The 22028-nt window shown below is 44.5% G+C and overlaps 2 protein-coding genes and 2 long non-coding RNA genes across 7 annotated transcripts; 3 read left to right on the top strand and 1 right to left on the bottom strand.

Moving 5' to 3' along the window:
• Positions 1-4526: 4526 nt before the first annotated feature.
• sec16b (SEC16 homolog B, endoplasmic reticulum export factor) lies at positions 4527-17434 on the bottom strand. 4 transcript variants are annotated; one of them, XM_084693065.1, is made up of 23 exons: positions 17370-17426; positions 16541-16872; positions 16226-16323; positions 16032-16134; positions 15169-15256; positions 14897-15026; positions 14634-14785; positions 14479-14540; positions 14191-14329; positions 13597-13821; positions 9958-10055; positions 8738-8819; positions 8432-8549; positions 8171-8282; positions 7947-8052; positions 7396-7533; positions 7109-7222; positions 6692-6776; positions 6230-6496; positions 5999-6027; positions 5700-5819; positions 5516-5601; positions 4527-4719 (listed from the first exon to the last, which is right to left on the bottom strand). In XM_084693065.1, the coding sequence occupies exons 2-22, from the start codon at positions 16822-16824 to the stop codon at positions 5554-5556; spliced, it is 2598 nt and encodes an 865-aa protein (XP_084549191.1). In that variant the 5' UTR covers positions 16825-16872; positions 17370-17426; the 3' UTR covers positions 4527-4719; positions 5516-5553. The 4 variants fall into 4 exon arrangements, with proteins under 4 accessions (XP_084549191.1, XP_084549192.1, XP_084549189.1 ...); XM_084693066.1 differs by having other exon boundaries at positions 6230-6493; XM_084693063.1 differs by having other exon boundaries at positions 6230-6776; positions 17370-17434.
• Positions 4764-7012, top strand: LOC146221125 (uncharacterized). The gene is made up of 2 exons (XR_014750802.1): positions 4764-4915; positions 5669-7012. It is a non-coding gene; the product is annotated as an uncharacterized LOC146221125 (long non-coding RNA).
• Positions 10399-14871, top strand: LOC146221124 (uncharacterized). Its single transcript, XR_014750801.1, has 3 exons — positions 10399-10975; positions 11077-11261; positions 14535-14871. It is a non-coding gene; the product is annotated as an uncharacterized LOC146221124 (long non-coding RNA).
• Positions 17435-18308: 874 nt separating the features above from the next.
• On the top strand, positions 18309-20302 carry gadd45ab (growth arrest and DNA-damage-inducible, alpha, b). Its single transcript, XM_084693069.1, has 4 exons — positions 18309-18644; positions 18887-18988; positions 19137-19350; positions 19597-20302. The coding sequence occupies exons 1-4, from the start codon at positions 18595-18597 to the stop codon at positions 19708-19710; spliced, it is 480 nt and encodes a 159-aa protein (XP_084549195.1). The 5' UTR covers positions 18309-18594; the 3' UTR covers positions 19711-20302.
• The last annotated feature ends 1726 nt before the right edge of the window (positions 20303-22028 follow it).

Here is a 22028-nt window from a genome sequence, read left to right as displayed (position 1 = left end):
TAGTGTTGCTGTGTGTGATGTATGTTATTGCTTGAATGCTAATTCTGCCAAAACGTTTCTGGTGCCTTACAGAACCTAGATATAAACAAAGCTTGGAAGGTAAATGAAACAAAATCCAGTAGCTAATTAGCTACTTTTAGCTATGAGCTCATTTCTAAACAGTGCCTCAACACATCTTCTCTCCCAGTACACCATTTCTGTCCCGTTTGATCATATTTCAGCATCTACTGCATATTTCTGTACGTGGAGGTAAAACTGTGTAAAAACAAGAAGAAAAAAACAAGACCTCAAACATGATACAGGTTTAAACATGTAGAATGATTGGAATATTTGTAAGCACACTTCTTTTTAATTGAAAGGGACTGTACTCATTTTCTTTTCTCTTTGCATATTTTTTCCTTTGACATTTAAAGAGTGGTTACATTTTGGACGTCAATTGTATTGTTTTACAAAGTACAATCAGAGCCTTATTTTACAACCTTTAAGAAGGTAATCGAATGGACCTTTTAAGCACTTTACATGAACTTGTGATAAAGCTTTCAAGTACTCAGGGACACTTGATTTAGTGCTATCCCTGTATGAATTATTAGTTTGTCCCTTTAGCTCTATAGCTAATTGGTTTACATTAATTTCCTGGTAAATGCTATGCTATCATGTGTCAGTAAACACAATGTTATTTAGCACTGTTCCATTTTTATCTTGGTAAAAATGTACAGAGTTGAAAACTGAGAACTATGCCTTATTTTAATTGGTGACTTGAATGAGTCCCACACTTAAAAACAATAGCACTTTGTTCAGTGTAACTGAATATATCCTTTTTATGAACTGTAATTGACCCTGTCAGAGAACATGGATGCAAACAATGCATTAAAATATTTATTTTGATTGTGATCAAAACGGTGGTGTTTTTATTCGGTGCTAGTTTAGGTTGGTTGGCCTCCACATCTCAATGCATAGTATGCTCTCCAGAAACAATTGCGGACTAGGCGGCCCCACCCATCCGACTCCCATAGTCACTCCAGCACATGATTGGTATCGTGAGGAAAGCTGATTGGACCATTTGAGACAGAATTGAAGTTGACCTCTGTTCAGATTAAAAAGTTGGAGGAGTGCCAAATATCTATTCCAGTTAGTGTGGCCTCTGTCGGCTGGTCGATCGGTCTGTCTATTCATAACTACTGCAGTTCTCACTGTTGTCACATCCTCGCAGACCATTTTAAGAATGCACATTCATCTCCATGGCCACATGGGGCCAAGAACACTGTTATAGGCTTTTTATATTACAGAGTGGAATATATATATAAACATACCGTAGTTCCAAAAGCACATACCTGGTGCCGGTCTGCTGCTGTAGATTTTGGTTTGTTAAGAAAAAGAAACACTTAATAAGCTCCTGAAAAAAGTTTTGACAAAATGTCTGTCATCAAAGGACAAATTATATTTTCCTCATAAAATGCTAATTTTGTGTTCACTGCCTCTGTCATTATTTGAATAAAAACAAATATGTACATAAATATACAAATAAATACATTTTCTTTACAATTATGCATAATGACATAGTGTTAGGAGCCTGGGAAGTGACTTAGATCTGCCTCATCCAAATCCTCTTCCTGCGTATTTGGCTCATACTTAGACACCAGTTGTAGTCACACTGCAAACTAATGGTAAAAGGAGATGCCAACAGCCGCGTTGTGAAATTCCTACCCTATTTCAGAGCTCCCTGAAAGGCATTTGATTATGGCTTGGCATGGCTTTTTTGTTCTTTATTTTTAACAAGGGTTCATTTTCACTTCAGTTTTCATTTGAATTTGTTAACCCTTGTGTTCTCCTCGGGTCATTCTGACCCATCAGTCATTGTGACCCACCTTTGTTTGCGACAACTTTACCGCATACAAAAACAAAGTGAAGCATTTTCTTTTAACCTTTGGGATGTCTCAGACCCCCCACATTGCGAAGGTTAAAATAATTATTTTTATTTGCTTTTGTATTGGGTAAAATTGGGTAAACACAACGATGGTTCGTTATGAACCTTTTGGTCATGTGACCCGAAGGCAGCACAAGGGTTAACACTGTGAACACGGTCCCCCCTATACATCAGATAGGCCTAAAGTTGTATAAGACCAAGGGCTAATACTGACTTAATGAACTTAAGGCACTTGAGCAATATATGAACAATATAATACAAAGATACAGTTATCAACAGTACTGAAACATTCAATGCATTCATTATATGCACAGCAATTTAATGAAAAAAGTATCAAACAAATAGGATTATGGATAACGTCAATTCTGTTGAATGGCATAGATTACAAACAAAAAACATAATTATTTTGTATGGTGTTTCACATTCCGTGTCCAGCACAATATACAGTACGCCAAAAATGTAATTAGTAACATGCCCTTCATGTGCTCCTATTGCTATAAACATGTTCTCCTTGTACTTGAAACACTCTCCTTCATAGGATTATGTGCCATGGAACAAGTTGTGCTGTAGGACATGTTAACTACACACACCAGTTTGGCTATCTTCACAGGGAAGGAAGGGCGCTCAGATGCGTAGCCTGATAGCCTTGGGGAGGTCCATCCCAAACCTGGTCTCCCTCTCCCCCACCCACCAGCTGCCACATGACATCAACCATCTCAGACAGAGACAGAGTATGTCGATGTTATAGATCACTACCTATACTTTGGCACAAAGTATTCAAGGGTCTCTGTCTTCGTCAAATAGTCTGTAGCTAACTGGTATCTGGAACCCTTACATTTTCATAGTTTAGGTGCAGAGAAAAAGACAGAAAACTGAGGGAAAATTGCTGCAACTTCTAGGTAGACACTGTCACAATGCTTCACATAGGTTGTTTTACTGTGTTCACAGTTAAATGCAAGCCCTAAGATGATTTAAAGGTAAATATGTAGACCAGTGAAGATCTCTCTTCCCATGGTTTGAAAAGGACATGGTTAACTACGGCGTGAGAAAAATAGTGTTGGAGAAGTGGGTGGGGGGTCAGGGTTTCCCTTTGGCACTTTTTGGTCAAACATGCACTTGCTTTTGACTTTGTTACAAATAAATATTTGTGGAACGCTGATGTATGTCACATTGTCTATTGTCTGACCAATTTCATCGAGCCTCAATTTCTTCATCCCCAGTTTTCACCTGTTTGCTAACACTGTGAACCCTACTATAAGACCTGGAGAAAGTCACAAGACCAAGTTTATATGGCTTCAAATCAAAAGATCGGTTGCTCATATGAATGGTTCTATTGTTTTTGTCATCTATCCAGGTTTGTAAGTCAGAATCCCTTCATTCACCTTCCTTTGCCAAACCCAAGTGGCTCCAAGGAGTTTACCCATCAGCCTTCACCTGTCATGTCCCCTCAGGGAATGTATTTCTGTAACGTCCTCCCACATGGTGTGCAAATGTTGTAGGGTTAAAGGTCATCCTAAAAAAAGACATGTGGTCTGGTGTTGGGGTGTGCTTTGGGTAGTTTGGGCCTTCTCTTCACTGGTCACTGAGTTCTATGTAACTTGCACCTTGCTTTGGTACATTTAGTTTGCCTGCTTAAGATTATAATGTGATTATGTTTCCTGGAAACACTTATTTGTTGAAACATTAGTCACTTTAACACAGATAATTCAAGTATTCATGATGGTGTTAGCTTTTTGATAGACAATGGTATATTATTTGTGAAACAGAACCTTCTAAAAGCTTGTATAATCCAGCTATCTTGCATGAAAACAAGACAACTCTTATGTTAGTCAATGTCAAAGTGTCCTTGAAAATAACCTAGCCAGATTAATGTCTAAAATGTTGGTACACAAAAACTATTTGAAGATTGGTCAGATGCTGGTAGTATTTAGAGAGAAATGTTCAAAGCTTGTGTTGAGTTTTTTGCTTCAGTTTTACTGCTAGAGCATTTTCCATCTATTCCAAAGTTTTTGGTTACTACTGAACTACCAATAAACCGGTATGTTCACTTTTTATGATCATTCACAATGACCACATTAAGTTTGTATTTCCACATTTGTTTGTATTTCCTATAATGTATCAAATAAAATGGCAAAATACTTCCAAACCAATGCCAAAGGATAACTTTCCGAGGACCATTTTTGGAAAACGTAAACTTAACTAAACATTTTTTTTAATGTTTTCAATCTCAAAATTATGATAAATGGTTTTCAGATTGACTTCCAGAAAGGAAGCTCCGATAGGTGTAATGCAAAGCAAGAGGCGCAGAATGAGGCTGAAAGGTCTGAATGTGCTCATGCACTCCTGTTTGTTGCATCAATACAATCTAAGACAGCCCTCCAAATCCTTCCAGATGGTCTCTTGCTTTACAAAGGCACATGAATAACAAAGTAGGAAAAAGGATGTCCAAAATAAAACCAGGCCCTACTATAGGCTTATCTGAGAACTCCTTAGCAAGTTTAGCGAAAAGACAACGTCTTTATCAGTCATTTGATTCAGTGTTGTACAAGCCAGCATTGACAAGATCAAAGCCCTAAAGCGCTTTCACCACAGAAGTCACACATGACTGTAAATAGCAGTACAGTTTAATTATAAAACGATCGATACATTCTGTTATCTATCGTTAAATAGCAAGGCTATGCTTTCCTGATAAGAGGGTTGACCCATGTAGAGGAGGGTCCATAAGACATTATAGCTGGGCAGCCTATGATGATGGGCGTGGGCGGGGTAGGGGACAGAGAAGTGGGCGGAGACTCCTGAGTAAACACAAAAATGAGAACACATGAGGTACAACATTCAGTGAGTCAATGACTACAAAAATGAACAGGAACTTGAACATACCAAATTGCATTCGTTAAAACCCCATAGAACCTTGTGTTGACTGTTTTGATGAGTATTTAACTGGTGTGACTGGAAATTACAATGATTACTTGTCAATAGCAACATCCTGTGGTGAGTTTAAAGCATTACTTTGTTTTGGGGAGAACTATTCTGTCTTTGTTTTGTATCAGTTAGATTGATATTTGAGTTCATGTTTTTATAAAAAAGACAGAAAGCTAAACAAGCTTTAGTTGTGCAATGTTATTGATATATATTGCCATAATAAATTATAAATAGCTAAAAACCCTGCAAACCCCGAAAGGGATACTGAGAAAGTTTTACATATTGTGTCACAACAAACTTCATGTAAAACCTAGAACTTGTTTATGGGGCTAGTGGACAAAGAACACTTCACAAACTGTTCACAATTTAAATAAATAATCTACTGGCTATGAGAGGGTAAAAGGACAGTAACTTTCAACATGAAAGACAAGAAAAATGCTACTGTAAAACTGACAGCACAACTTTGTTAAAAAATTGGAAACAGACTTTAATTATCTATAGGATAGTTTCTTTACAAAATACATCCTCCAATTGTCTATTTCCCCATTTTAAGAATAAGTGAAAAGTAATTCAAGATTATCTACAGAGCTATATAATCCACTCACTGCTCCAAATGTCTTCTCTCTGTCTCGTTATAACTAAAAACATACAGGGCTAAAATATTCTTACCGTTGTAGCAATGCAGACAGTCTCATTTGTCAATCTCATTATCGAGGCTGTGATTTAAACCAGCTAAACCATCCAGATGGGGGGTTCTGGAAAAAGAAAAGGATATGGTTATGTTGGAACAGAACTCATACTAAAGGTTTTCGTGCGGTACAGGTCATGTAGATGAGGCACAAGCTCCACCCACATGTTTTGGTTGGACTTCTGCCGATTCCGTCGACTCGCCGTCTTGTGGGACGGTCTGCTGTCCATGTCCATACCTTGTGACAGGCATCCCAGCATGCATCTTTGCAGTCACATGCCGGCTCTGTAAGTAAGCATGGCGTATCGGAAACGTCTGATAGAAATAGCATTGGACTCATCATATATATTTAGGTTATTTGTATTTTATCTTCTATTTGGCGTCTATGGCTTCTGCTTTTACTAAGGCAGAAGGCATTGGAACCATCATGGTGAAGTGGTAATTGAAACTGGCCCATATCTCACCTTGTGTGCACCGAAGGAGGTTTCAGTCCCTGGACGGTACCATCAAAACACATCATTTTTAAATCATCTTTTTAAACTTCAAAAAAAATAATCTTTTTAAACTTCCAAAAAAATCTTTTTAAACTTCAAAAAAATACTTTTGAAACATCTTCATGAATGATCTCCATTGATTCACGGAAGCGATGAAGTCTAATCTTTTTTTGTGCTTCATCCAAACCAAGATGTGCTCACCCGAATTCACTCCACAGGGACCAGGAGAACACACCGGATGCAGAGGGGCGGGCTGGAGGTGAGCACTACCTGCGTTATGGTAACTGTAGTCTTGGCCCCCAGTGACAAGGGGCACTGCTGGCTGCATTTCAGGCATGACTGATGAGGAGGGGAAGACCTGCCGTATGTGGGTCTGCTCCATTTCTGCTTCAGCGGAGCCAAGTAGGTCAGCATGTGGGCTCAGCCTTGTCCCAGTTACTTCTCCACGGTCAGTCAAGTCGTCTGCTTCTGATTCCACGGCAGAAAAAAGGGAAACCAAAACAGTTACTGTATCTTTTCCCCGCTCCCTAGCACTGCAGAGATAAGGAGGAGGGTCAAGTGGCCACGCACACCGGCCGTTCTGATGCTTGAGCCATAAGGAACCGGCAACCCTTGGAGTCAGTGTGGGACCAGTGAAAGAATGATGAGAGACTTGAGCGTTACCTGAATAAACCGTGTTCTCCTCGTAGGCCAATGTGCAGTCCTCAGCAGTGAGCTGGTGAGGCATACTACAACCATTGCTCCCCATCTGAGCAAATACATATGTTTAGGGCATAGGCTTAGGTGTTCCATGTTTTGTTAAGAGGTGAGATACAATGACAATAGCAAGAACCAATTTCTGAACGATTCACCTTGTTTGACACTGTAACTTTGCAGAGGTAAATATATGTGTAATCTGAAAACACACTGAACTGACAGACATCATTTGGCAATCAGAACCCAGACCTTTTAAAGATCGTTGCACTCCACACACAGTCAACAAAATTGTCCTTATTTGGCTTGATAGTGCAACTGCTTCCAAGTGACACACTGGGCCACCACGTGGAGACAGGGGGACAATGACTGGATTAACATGGTCACCTGCATGCCCTGGTGCTTGAGTCGCAGCTGCCGTAGCCATTCAGGATCCGGACCGGGCCCGAAGCCAGCTGCTGCACCGAGCTGTCTCTCCCAGTGGCCCAGTCTCTCTGCCAGCTAAATAGAAGAGAAGTGCTGAGCCACACATAAACCCCGGGGGGGACGGGGACGGGGACGGGGGGGGGGTCACACTCACAGACACCGGACCACCAGAACATGTGGAAGAGAACGAGATGTGAATGGTTCCAAAGGGGAGTGTCTAGGAATATGTGGATGTCAGGGGTTGCTACCTTAACCACCTCTCTCAGAAGCACCAGGCTCGGCTCATGCTGTCCGGTCAGAGCAACGCCCACCACCTCGCAGTAATGGAAAGCCTGGGACACAAGCCCCCAGTCGAGCAGGCGACACGCATACAGGAACTTGTACACCTGACAATGCGACACAAGCACATGCGTCACCAGATATAGATTTCCTGTCCTCCCATCACCTTGTCTTCCATTCATTTCACATTCATGTCAATATAACATGCCGCTTTTTCAAGTGATGTGGCTAGGATAACATAACAGGAAGATTGAGCCGTTATTGGATGCAATTGGATGACTTCCTGTAGTACACCCAGAACAACTGAGCTGTATTTTCCAATAAACTGAAAAAGGTTATTGCTCCAAAAAGCTGAGGAATGAATATATACATATTGCACATTATTTACTAAGAATACACCATTTTAAAAGTTAGAAACTTCAAATATGATTACAATAACAAAGTCGGCAACTTTCTGCCAACACTGCTTTGTTCAGTCAAGCAGAATAGTTATGATAGTGCCACAATTCATGTCAATTACCTGGAAGGAAGGGATAGAGAAGGACTTATCACCAAGTTTCTGGCAGTATTCAAACAACTCGGTACACAGAATGGCCTGATTTGTGGAAAACTGCAAGAATGGAAGACTGAGGGGAACAAACATTGGATTCTCAGCATTAGAGAAGGTCAATAACAGTTTTGTCACCACACAGTACACATAACTTTATAACTTGGATGTGTGGTGGAGGGGGGAGCTTAAATCACCTGTGGCTGCTACTGAGAAGAACAAGCTTGTCTGTCCTAGACGTGTACACCCCAAAAGGAGCACCAGCTGTCAGGTAGCACACATGAGCCGCATGCAACAGGCCTCGAGAGGCTGGAAAAGAGACCAAACATAATCTGGAAGATCGTTTTCTTTCTTCTATAATCACAGTGAAATATACCTTATCAGATTCATTCATGTGTTTGTTTGTTTGTTTGTGTGTGTGTGTGTGTGTGCGTGTACTGTATCTCCGAGGAAGTTACAGAGGGTGTCGCCTAAGGTCATTATGGATTTCTGGTGCGTTGCAGCATCCTCCGTTTCATTGGACAACATTACGGCCAGATGTGGCTTCCAATCTCCCCATTTGTCATTTCCACAACACTAGAAACACACACAAACTCATATTTCACTTTGATAATCATACAGCCATATATTAGTCATACCTGTATGTATTTTGAGGGCAACCGGACACAGAAAACAAATGTGGTCAAAAGATGAAAATTTCATCAAAGTCAGGAGGATGAAGTGCGTCTGTGATTTGTGACATCAAAAAAATACAGAAAAATTACCGTGGAAACAGCAGGGATCCTCCCAGAGAGCAGTTGGAAGAGGGTCTGGAGAGGGTCGCTAGCTGCTAGCTGGCCTGTAAACCTCCACACACACACACACACAAAGACACACTGTGAAATTCACGGCTCACAACACCAGCTAAATATATCCCAAAGAATCAAATGACATGAATATGACAACAAGTATATTATAATCAGCCACGCTGCACCGAGTGCCCAGCCTAGTGATCTGGACTCCTCCCTTAACCCCCCAGCTCTGTCCAATGTTAGCTCCACGTGCGGCTCTGAGATCTGCCCAACATATACTGCTGAGGGTGGCAGATGAAGAAGTAAAGCGACTTGGGTTACATGTCCGCATGAACCGCACTATAATGATGTGAGCTGAGGCCCTCTACCCAAAACGTCGACATGTTTTCGTATGCTCGAATTTTCCTTGTTGTATTCGTTCGAATACAGTACGTCAAATATGCCAGAATATCATACTACCAGGACATCCTACACAACGTTTCACTAACCCTAAGTGGCCTTAAAAAAATTTGACACTCCTGCCGGGGCAGTGAAAACAGCATACTCTAAATAGATTTGACCGACTAGACACAAGGCAAAATCATATACACGCAACAAGTTTCTGCTTGATAATGGTTTGTAAAATGTGCAAACAAAGTGTCTGCATCTAAAGTTGATTCTATTGGAGAACCATGCATATTCATTTTATAAACGTATGTTACAAATGTGTTTGTATGAAACAATGCCACCCAAAGTCAACCTCTTCTCTGGCTTTCGCATATAAGTATTTTTAAGCATGTTAATGTTACAATAGGTGCAATGTTTTGTCCCCTATATATAAGTCACCTAATGTGGCACTCAGAGTTGTTCAGTGACACAGCTCAGTACCAGTCAAATGTTCATTTCTAATTCTTGGAGTGACTTTCCAGCCAATTATGTTCCAGCAATCCTGTTACAGCCAATCATCTTTGATGAGGCGGGCCTTCCTCCTTGGCTTATTTTGTGAAAGCACTGTCAATCAAACTTGAGCTTGAGGAAAGTGCGGAAGTTTAGATGAGAAATGGGGGCCCCCGTTTCTCATATTTGAATGTATTCAAATAATAAGAAACACATTGTATAATGTTACCTATATCAACTTTAACATTAAGTAGACTTTTTTTTTATTGATTGATATTGAAATAAGTGCACCGCAACCAATATATGGCTGTTCGAACCTGCTCAACACGGTGGTATACGATCTGTTGTCCATCTTGCTGGCCAGAAACAAAGCGTGGCCCCACAGGCCGGTCTTCATGGCAGCCTCCAAGGCTTCCTGGGAACACCGTAGGGGAGAAGGAACAGCACAAAAGGTCATAGGGCAAAGGAAGAAGACACCCATGTGCCAAGTCCCAAATCATCCTCGAAATCCCTGGCCCTTCTGGAGACGCGAGGGGAAAAGACAGGTGTATGCAATTAGCTCAAATAGACAGCCCCGCATATTAAAAGGGTTAATCTCAGACGTGGGTAACTTGTTCCTTGACAGCTATTACCTTTCCGCAGCATTTCATCAGTTTAAATCAGTGTAACTATCATCCAAACCAAAAATAAGATGCCCTTCTGCTCCAGAATATAATATTGTCATACTTAAAGTCATACTTCCATACTTGGAGGGGGGGGGGGGGGCAAGAGTATGCTTGATTGACAAGGGTACCAGCAGCCACAGTGTCACACCCTGATCCGTTTCACCTGTTGGTTTGTCTCCACCCCTCAACAGGTGTTCCCTATTGTCATCTGTATTTAACCTCTGTTCTCTGTTCTGTCTGTTGCCAGATCGTCTTGTGCTTCACAGTCGTTTCCAGCATTCCAGTTTGTTTCTTGTCAGTGTTTTCTCAGTTTTACCTGTTTTGTCTCCCAACCGACAAGCCTGCCTGCCCCAGCGTACCTCTACATTAATACATTGTTGCCGACCCTTGCTTGCCCTGGACTACGAGATTGCGTTGTGTATAAACCTCTTCTATCGCAAACTACCCCGCTTCCTGTCCGCATTTGGGTCTGCCATCCTGCCTCGTGTCAGAACGGTCTGGCCATGACGGACCCAGCGGAGTTCGTTGGCCTACAGCAAGCAGTAGCCCACCAAGGGGTTGCTGTGGGTCGTCACGAAGAGGTTCTACAGGCCTTGATGGGGGAGCTCCAGCTGCCCGAGGCCAGCTGTCCGTTAAAAGACCGGGCTCATCCGTAAGGACGGGGATACGGGTGAGCCAAATACAGATTCCCTTTGTCTCTACTATTCGTTGGCCTTTTCATGCTGCTCTCTTGTGGGGAATCACATTCACTGGGTGTAAATGTTCTTATAGACTCTGGGGCAGATGAGTGTTTCATGGATCCGGATCTTCTCAAACAACTGGGAATACCCCCAGACACCCATTGAAGCCACGGCCTTGGACGGTCGTTCTGTTGGTCGCATTGCTCACGTGACTGTCCCTGTCTCCCTGGTCGTATCTGGAAATCACCGTGAGGAAGTTGGTGCCCCTTTTGTCAGGTAATTGTTTGAAGTCTGCCCCACAGGTCCTGAATAGAGTCCCGGTTCCCCCTTGTAGCGTTCGAGTACTGGGACTTAAAGGAGGTGTTCAACAAGGCACGTGCTACCTCCCTTCCATCCCATAGACCTTATGACTGCACCATCAAGCTTCATCCTGGCACAACGCCCCCCCCGTGGGCGCCTTTATTCCCTGTCTGGTCCCGGGACAAAAGCCATGGAGCACTGTCGAGGCATCTCTCCGGGCGGGGATCATTCGTCCGTCTTCCTCTCCTGCTGGCGCGGGGGGTTTTCTTTGTGGCCAAGAAAGACGGTTCTCTGCGACCATGCATTGACTACAGGGGCCTGGATGACATAACGAGACAGAACCGTTACCCACTCCCGCTCCTCTGCCATTGAACTGCTCCAGGGTGCTACCATCTTCACTAAGCTGGATCTCCGTAATGCCGACCATCTCATACGGATGAGGGAGGGGGATGAGTGGATGACTGCATTCAACACAGCTAGTGGTCACTACGAGTACTTGGGTATACCGCTCCGGTTGACCAACGCCCCTGCTGTCTTTCAAGCCCTCGTCAACGATGTCCCACGGGATATGTTAAACAAGTTTGTCTTTGTGTACCTGGACGACAAAGTGATATTCTCCCGCTCTGCCGAGGAACACGTCGGACACGTCCATCAGGTCTTCCAACGGCAGTTGGAGAATTGATTGTACGTCAAGGCGGAGAAGTGCGAGTTTCATCGGTCGTTTCTGTCGTTTCTGGGCTACGTGGTGGCTGCCGGGTGAATACGGATGGATCCCAGCAAGGTTGAGGCAGTCATGGAGTGGCTTCAGCCCACCTCTCGAGTAGAGCTCCAACGGTTCTTGGGGTTTTCCAACTTTTAGCGGAGGTTCATTCGAGGGTACAGGACGCTGGCGGCCCCGCTCACCGCGCTCACTTCTACGAAGGTACCCTTTGCTTGGGATCCGGCCGCGGCCCAGTCCTTTGTTGACCTCAAACGGCACGTCACCACCGCTCCCATTCTGATATGGCCCATCAGTTCATCGTGGAAATGGACGCCTCCAACGGTGGTGTGGGGGCAGTGCTGTCTCAGAGATCGGAAATCGACCAGAAACTGCATCCCTGTGCATTCCTTTCCCGTCGGCTCAGCCCTGCTGAAAGGAAATACGACGTTGGAAACAGGGAGCTGTTGGCGGTGAAGACGGCGCTGGAGGAGTGGCGACATTGGCTAGAGGGGGTCTGAGGTCCCGTTCCTGGTGTGGACGGATCACAAGAACTTGGAGTATCTTCGATCGGCCAAACGCCTCAATTCCCTGCAGGCCAGGTGGGCTTTGCTCTTTAACCGTTTCAACTTCACCCTGTCCTACCGCCCAGGCTCGAAGAACACCAAACCAGACGCTTTCTCACGGGTTTTCGGGTCCTCTGCTAACCCCCAGAATCCCGAACCCATTCTCAATGCTGCCTGCCTAGCCACGTCTCGTTTGGGGTGTCGAGAAGGAGGTCCGCCATGCGCAGCTGCTGCAACCCGATCCCGGAGGCGGCCCACCTGGTTCTCTGTTTATACCTGACCCGGTAGGAGCCAGGGTCCTGGAGTGGGGTCACTCCTCCAACCTCACCTGCCACCCTGGTGCAGCTCGAACCCTGGACTTCATCCGTCTGCGTTTCTGGTGGCCCACCATGGGGGTCGATGTTCCGGCGTTTGTCTCTGCGTGTGCAGTGTGCCCGAAACAAGATTCCACGTCACGCCCCGTCATGCCTTCTGCAACCACTTCCTGTCCCGAGGCGGCCTTGGTCTCACATCTCTCTGGACTTTGTTACTGTCCTCCCTCCATCTGACAGCAACACAGTCATATTAACTGCAGTGGATCGCTTTTCCAAGGCCGCTCATTTCATACCTCTACCCAAGTTGCCTTCTGCCAAGGAGACGGCTCAACTGATGGTTCAGCACGTCTTCCGAATCCACGGGCTTCCGAGCGACATCGTCTCGAGGGCCCGGGGACCTCAGTTCTCGTCTCAGTTCTGTTTGATCGCTACCTGTTTTGACTCCCAACCACGGACCAGCCTGCTCCCAGTGTACCTCTGCCATTCGGCCCCAATACGACCTCCGACAGCCCACAGACCAACCTACCTGCCTGTCCCCAGTGTACCTCTGCCATTTGGCACTGATACGACCTCCGACCGCCCAACAAGCCTGCCTGCCCCAGCGTACCTCTACATTAATACATTGTTGCCGACCCTTGCTTGGCCTGGACTACGAGATTGCGTTGTGAATAAACCTTTTCCATCGCAACCTACCCCGCTTCCTGTCTGCATTTGGGTCAGACAGACTGTATTACCTTCTTCCTGCCAGCGAGGAGGAGTTTAGTATAGCCCTCCAGTGCCTGCTGTGATTGTTCCGGAATGGAGGTGGCCCCATGCCCTGTCAGGAGGTCGTGTCCCTCCGGCACCTTCGTGTCTGGACCGGGGTCCTCTCTCAGGTCGATCAGAGTGGGAGGCTCTGGCCCGCCGGTTCCTGACGAGTTCTGCAGGAGCAGTTCTGCCATGTCGGATCCGACGATACGCTGGAGTGCACGTCGATTAAACACACAAAAGACAATCGTTGTCATTTACATGACATTTATGCATTTAGCAGACGCTTTTATCCAAAGCGACTTCCAAGAGAGAGCTTTACAAAAGAGGTACATAGGTCACTGATCATAACAACGAGGTAGTCCCAAACACTGCAAGCAGCCAAAACGTGAAGCATACATTGTGAAAAATTTGTATGCTTGTAATGATCAGTGACCTATGCACTTTTGTAAAGCTCTCTCTCGGAAGTGGCATGAATACATGTAAATGTGACGTTTTTACTCAAAGCTATGGTGATACTCTGACTGGTGCGCTCGATTCTGCGGGGAGAAATGGGGTCGCCGAGATATTGTGTGACTTACTCCATTCTGTCTGCAGAGTAGAATCAGTAAATTCCACAAGAGTGCAGCAGACTCTCTGTCTTGGATTTTGTGATCTCTCATGCAGGCTTCTGCCCTCTGGAGGGCGAATGAGATAGCGTCCACTTTGTGAAGATCCTCCCTGGAAACAACCAGAGCAATTTGTTATTGTTCGAAAAAACAACTCAATTAATATTGGGTACCATAGATATTCCATACAATTTTGTACATGTCTGTAGTTTTATATTAGGGGGGGGGGGGGGGGGGGTAGTGTATGTTTAGTGTACCAACCTGGCCAGAGGCCCAGGAAAATCCCTCATTTCCTGTTGTTCTTGTGTTTCACCTAGAATGACCTGTAAGGGGTACCCAACCATGTCAAATCCAGAAGCCTTGATGAAAACCTTCACGATTCGCCTTTCCAAAACCGTGTGGCAAAGTGAGCAAACCTCGAGGCTGTGGATCTCTAGCAGGCCTGGGTCTCCCTGCATCACCAGCCCCGGGTTGACCCGTATCAACTGGCCTGCCGGCCCAAAGCTGACCACAGCGTGAGGCAGGCAGTATTTCAGAGGGGCCGTCACCTGGGGCACTGCGACACGTTCTTGGGAGAGAGGACGTGGAGGGTTGGTCTTCCTCGTGGTTCGTCATTCTCACTAACACCCTCATCTGGTGTCGCCCGGCTTTCGTCGGACAGAATGCTCGTAGGTTTTACCTGTGTTTGCTGTCACCTCGACAGAGTCGCTTGTCTCGGCGCCGTTAATGTATTGACTCAGCTCGTAACTACTGGAGGAGAGTCCTGAGGTTTTGGAGCTCGCCAGTGTCCCCGTGTTGTAATAGGAAGCCTAGATGGACACATGGCGAGGCCTGGAGGGTCATTCATGAGCAGCATACGAAAGCCAGGCAGCGAATGAACTTAATTCCGTAACCAATAACAGGAACCTGTTGGTTCAGTAAAATAGGGAGTGGAGCCACTGTTGTACTCACCTCTCCATAATCATCGCTGTTTTCCCCAGCTCGATCACCCTCATGTTTGCTGGAATCGTGCTGAAAACCGCCTCTCCCATGGTCATACCTAAGGAGAATGAGATCATATGAGATTTGAGGAAATCGTTTTACATGGGCAGGGCAAGGCAAGGCAAATGTATTTGTATAGCACATCTCAACAACAAGGTACTTCAAGGTGCTTTCCATAAAACATAAAAGGCATCAAGATGAAATTGAAACGAAACATAAGGCAATATAAACTGAAATATATTTAAATACAACTGAAGAGTTCGATAAAAAAAATAGGCTGAAACTGAATGTGATAGATAAAACAGGACAGCAAAAGTTACAGTTCAGTGAAGTATATTAAACAAAAGCCGTGATGTAGATTTAGTAAAAGGCAGCCGCAAACATAAAAGTCTTCAGCCTTCATTGAAAGAACTGATAGTTGCTGCAGACCTGTGGTTTTCTGGGGGTTCGATCCAGATGGTGCATAAAAACTGAAATCTGCCTTTCCATGTTTAGTTTTCACTCTGGGGACAGAAAGCCTAACCAGTCCCAGCCAATCTGAGAGGTCTGGATGGCTCATAAATTCATAGAACATCAGAAATGTATTTTGGCCCTAAACCATTCAGTGCTTTATAAAACAACAAGAGTATTTCCAAATCAATCATTTGACAGACAGGAAGCCGTTGTAAAGACCAAATATGATCAACTTTTTTGTCTTAGTAAGGAGCCTAGGAGAAAGTCCGAACAGCTACTGCTGTCTGATTGATGATCGACACAGGGATATACCCCTTAGTGTATGTCCTTGATGGATTTCCCATAGAGACAATCTAGAAGGATCTAGAGGTAATTCTCACCTGGACTGTTCTACAGACCCACTCCCAGCATGCTCCTGTTTGTACCTCCTGTCATGATGCAGGTCGGCCCTTCTGGACTCCTGGGAAGTCCATTGACCCGCGTCTACATAAAAACAATCAAACAATCAATCGAGCTTATCAACGCACCTTCATTCCTGGCTGTGTTTCACTGATAAGAAGCTGTGACTAAGTACCTGGATATTCATAAAAGCCTGTGTAATAACTAGGGTCGTAGTGGTTGTAGTCCTCCCTGTAGTTCCAGAAGCCTTGGGGTGGACGGTCATAGCCATGCCTGAAATCAAAAGTAGCACACACACACCAACTAAAAACACCAGATCCTCCGAGAGAATCATGAAATCTTCCCACAGTGCATTGACAGAAACTACAATACAAATGACAATAATGCAGCTTTCATAATCATTGCCAGCCATGCATGTGGTCCGTGCCTTCGGCCAAGCCTATCCACCTGTGAATGAGGGACAGATTGACGTGAGCTTCAGGAAACAAACCTGGATTGAGGTCTCGGCAGTGTGTGTTCTGGTCTGTCATGGCCGTATGCAGCCCTGGCTTGCGGGGAGCTGTAGAGGGGTGGGTAGTCTGGTCTGGGTGGAGGGCTGGTGAGGGGAGCTCTGTAGCGGGAGTCCGGTTGAGGCCATAGCCGGTCCCTCTCTCTCGGGTCAGGTGGTGGGTAGTAGCCACCTCTATGGGGAGTGGGGCGGTGGAGGTCCTGTGGGAGTGTGGGTCTCTGGGAGTGAGGGTCAGACTGCCACCATTGGTATCCACTGGGGTCCATCCCACTGTCTCTCTCACACAGAGATCTTAGCAAAGAGAGTGTCAAGAACTTACAGTGTGAAAAGGGGGGGGGGAAGAGACGGAGAAAGAGAAAAATGTAAATAAGTAGGTTGTATATGCCGAAAAGAGCTGTCAACTAAAGAAACAAATGGTACTAAAAAGCTGCAAGGACTCAGGCTACTACTGTAAATATAACCACCAGAATGATCTTTGCAATATTGACGCTGATTTTTTTTTTTCAGTCTCTGAAAAGTAACTGGTTCTACAAAACATGGCAAATGATGTTCTTCCACTCACGTTAAATAACAGCCATATTTGACGTGAAGTATATAAGAACAGAAACGTCAAAGTTATAAGAATATATAAAAGTAGATTAGGCTACAGTAACAATTCTATTACAATTTCCATATAGGCCTCCACGCATCAACCTGCAACCTACAATTAATAATACACTGGCAATTCGATTTTCTTCTCTAGAAGCCCCCCCAAAACAATTTGTTACCTACATAAATGTTTTTTCAGTTATTTGTAAAGATTCAGACTTACTGCTTACATGCGTTCCCATTTGCAGTCAAAGTACATGTGCCACATCATTTCCCTCGCAATACAACATGAACTGAGACGACCCATGGACTTAGATAACGCAAGAGAATAAAGTGCAAAGGCGCCAGTGACATCACTGAGAAGCCCTGACGCGCCCTTTTCATTGGGTTAGATTATAGCCTACAATTAAGCAAAAACCAATAAACTGCAGAACTTTCATGCAATAGTGAAATCTGCACATCGTTTTTTGCCGACAGACCACCTACCACGCACAAAGAGGGATTCCGGATAGCATCTTTAGCTCATTTGAATGTAGTCTAGGGATGAGATTGATCCACGCCCTTGAATATGCATGCCAAATTGATGCAGTCTTTTCTGCAGTGACCTCAGTTCAATCTAATTCAGTCTTTCTGGGTTTAGTCTACTGTTTGTTGTTAAAAGTGTAAATTGTAAGAAAATCCAACTTTCAACTACAATTTGGTCAAAGTCACAAAGTAGAAGAGTGCTGGTCGAACTTGCCACGTTGCGCGGAGCCGCCTACTGTCTGGTTCAGCCAAGCCCACCTCTTGTCATAACATTGAATACCAGTCATTTAATAACGTTCTCCACAATGTGGCGGGGGTAGTCTGTTCTAAAGGAACATTTGGATTTTTTTGCCATGCATGCTCAATATCTTAAAAGGGCTGGTCTCAATGTCTCTTAACTGTGTCTCTCCCACACAATACATGTAGGCTACCAGGACACAACGTGGTTGTGATTTAGCAGTTCAATTCCAAACTCTGAAAGAAGGGGGGTACATCATCATATCAGAGACAATAGCCCACATACATTGCTACATTCAATCTGGCCAAGTTCTTTTTTAAATTTAAAACGAAAGTGTCACTTGCCACTGCACTGTCCTACTACTGCCACAGGGTGTCACCGTTTACCTTAAGACAGGTCATGATCAACTCGTTGTTGACGTTATTTCTCAAACAATATGTGTGCTGATGCTTAAGGGGGCGCTCCTCCGTTTACAAACCGTACACACATGCCTCATTAGCATATGACCAATAGGATTGGATATGCAAAGTGGAAGTCTATAGAAGGTCGTTATGTACAGCACACCGTGTGCGCAAGCAGTCATATGAGAGCGATCTGTGCACGGTGAAATATCTCAGCGGATTACACAGGACATTGTGATACCTACATCGTTTCGAGAGTGTGGATATTGTGTTGCCTTTTTCAGATGTGCAATATGACTTTTGAGGAAACAATTGGAGACAACTCTTCAGAACGGTGAGACATCATACAGTATTTCTACGTTATAAACTACGGTTACAGTATGATTTGACAGGCTAAATTCCGACAGATGCCTCTGACTGGATGCACGACCGGGCAAGCAAAATACTAGCTAGCGCCGACAATCGTTATAGTATTAGCTTTAGTTACATAGCTTGCTATTGGCAAGACGGCACTAAAAAAAAGTACTTATTTGTAAGCTGTTTGCTTTATGCAGATATGTATTTTTCTCCTCACAGAATGGAATCGGTGGAAAAAGCACTAGAAGAGGTCCTCAGCTCTGCATTACCTCAGGGTTGCATCACTGTCGGAGTGTACGAGGCAGCAAAGTCACTCAATGTGTAAGCCATTGTCTTCAGTCAAAGTGCTATTAGCCAGCTGCAGAACAAACTTTACACAAACACGTGCATTGTAATGTTAAACAATACGTCTTGTGTAAATGTCCATACCCAGTCTCTAACAAACCTCTTGATTGTTGATATTTCTCAGGGACCCGGACAATGTAGTGTTATGTCTCCTTGCCACTGACGAGGAACACGTAGAAGACGTTGCTCTTCAGATCCACTTCACCTTGATCCAGGCATTCTGCTGTGAGAACGACATAAACATCCTTCGAGTGAGCAACATGAGGCGTCTGGCAGAGATTCTTGGTGGAGGGAAACCTGGAGGGGAGCCCATGGATCTTCATTGTGTATTAGTCACTGTAAGTGTCATAACTGTGCATTTGTTACATTCAAACAAGATTTTTCAGCAAAAAAAAAATCAGCATCTTGGTCTGGGTTTCTGCATGTTTACTATCTCCTGCATTTAGTCTGCAGAGGATACAGGATTTGGCATACCTTGCAAAAATTCCCAGCACCCTGCATGAGCACCCTGTTCCAGCCTTAGGAATGCAACTCTGAGATGGTATCGGTAGCAACTAACGGTTCTGCTTTTGTTATTGTTCCAGAACCCTCCATCGACTACGTGGAAGGACCCAGCACTGAGCAAAGTAAACCGGTTCTGCAGGGACAGCCGTGGTCTGGATCAATGGGTGCCCATCATTAATCTCCCCGACCGATGAAACACAGAGGATTCTACAACAAGAACACTTGTCAATCGAAACTGCACTCAACATGTGTAATAAACACCTTTGTTGGACTTCTTTGAGCAAACCCCGGAGAGCGAGAGGAGGAACAAGAAAACAAGATCCAACGGTTAAGAAAGAGTGACTCAGCAAGATGGTGTTACAGGTCTACCGAGCAATGACTGTGCCTCCCATTATCGGGAACGGAGTCTGCACAGGAAACTGAATCATGTGAGCACACGTGGTTGCAGCACAAGTTCGGGAGACCAGAGTGGCCCAGAACAGGCACGTAGACTGAACCAGTCTGGACTCGTACTGGTTCCGAATGGACTGGGCTAGTCCACGCTTTCAACCCTGCTCAAGGAACTTGGACCAAAAGTGGATACTCTTGAAAAAGGAAATGTTATTCTTATGGTATTCAAATGTGTTGATTTATTTAAAAGGGAATGTATTCATAGGCTATTACAAGGATGTTTTTACCTGTCTTGTTAACGTTTTGAATTCACATTGAAATTAATTTAAGGAATTGTATTTATTGAATCAATTTGCTACTTGTTGAAATAAGAAATAAATTTAATTTAACGTATAATTGTTTCCTAGACTTTCTGGTTTGAGGTACAATGCAACTGTTGGCTACTAGATGGGTGGGACATATTGTAAGGAGGAAACTTCTCTTTAATGCACTGTTATGTTACTGCTCCTCTTAGTCATACAGATCTTTCTGGATGTGGGCAGCCAGACCATTCAGGACATTTCCAAAAGAACTGTGTGCTAAAGTAGCTTAAACAATTAGCATGCAATACCCGCTCAACCAGGGAGTACATCTTGTGCAACAATTCTAGTAGGGAACTTAAATAAAGAAGCCATTGCGTACGATGCCACATAGACAAATTGCAGAGACATCAGTTAGCGTGCCCTGTACAGCACATCCCTAAGAATAGACTCTGTACTGCGTGGGAAGTGGCAACAAGAACCCCCACTTTGTTTCCCGTGGCCAGCAGTGCACTCAGTGTGACAGGGCCCTTCACCCTAGATCCCTGTGCAAAAACAAAAGTGGAGAGATAGATATACCACTGGCCCGTGTTTAATAATATGCCGAGATGAAAGAAAAGGTTCATTTCTGAACCGTCACACACTGAGAGGACGCTAGAACGACGGACAGCGGGGACAAAGCCTCGCGAAGAGCGGCTCTTTAGACAATGTGTGCGAGTCAAGGCCTTTCAGGCTGTGCTGAGCTCATTGCTAAAAATAGTCCAGTGAATGGACTTGCAGCTCACCCAGTGACGCTCTACTGATAAAAAAAAAAGAAAAAAAGAAGCTCCTATTGAGTAGCTGCAACACAAAAAAAGCAGCACTGATGTCAGCACCGCTCTGTTAGCAACGGAAAAAAGGAACGGCATGAGGCCAGAGTGACAGTGGCTGGCTCAAGGGCGACAGCATTGGGCAGCGGGATCGGATAAACGAGCCGTTGGAAGAGAGGGTAGATCGGGCTGCGAGCCAGGTGACGTCTGTGAGGAATGGCCAGGGTGCAGCGGGGAGACGGGACTCCTTCCCGGATGTGCAGTCGTTCACTGGTTATGGAGAGCCGTGAGAATGGCCCTCATAAAGGCCAAGCTTATCTTTAGTGTAGCGGGGAAGGTCAGCACACAGAAAAGTCCTTAGTAATGTGCAAAGACATTTCCAGTAAAATGCATGGGCTGGGGTTTTAATCGTTAACAGCAGGATATCATTTAGCATATATGAGGGACAAACCAGCAGTCGCTGTGAACAGAACAATCCTCTGATACCCACTGTGGCTTTTTTGCCCACCGTATTTATGTAGAATTAGTAGGACATAATAGTATTATTTATTTTTTCTGGCGAGAGAAATAATAATGATCTAGTTTTATCATACAGTATATGATAAGATCCCGTGAATGGGGATCCATTCAAGTTTCCTTTCATCCCAACTGACTTGACAATACTGATTAGCGGCTCTGTTCCCACACTGACTACTCCAACTCAGAGGGCTGCACTGCCAAGCTGACAGGTAACACAATCATCGTCAGCGACTTTGCCACAATGCTAGCCTCATCCATCACCTGGTCACAGAGGGGTGATTTTATCAATGTGGGCCAACAAAAATGCCCTGACCTGGTTCTGAGCAGCACCAGTAACACGACACCTTTCGTGACAGTGAAAAGCTGTTTTGAAGCACAGGGATAGTTGCATAAGAAGCCTGTTTTCAATTGGGGGCATTGAAAGATAAACAAGACAGAACTGAAAGTTGTCACTCACAGCATTTTGCCTTGATGGTTTTGAGATTTGTGTAGTTG

The sequence above is a fragment of the Hypomesus nipponensis genome, chromosome 26, assembly GCF_054491055.1.
Source record: "Hypomesus nipponensis isolate SF chromosome 26, ASM5449105v1, whole genome shotgun sequence".
Taxonomy (NCBI): Eukaryota; Metazoa; Chordata; class Actinopteri; order Osmeriformes; family Osmeridae; genus Hypomesus; species Hypomesus nipponensis.
The sequence above is the reverse complement of the archived record's forward strand: the minus strand, read 5'-3'. Positions and strand labels throughout refer to the sequence as shown.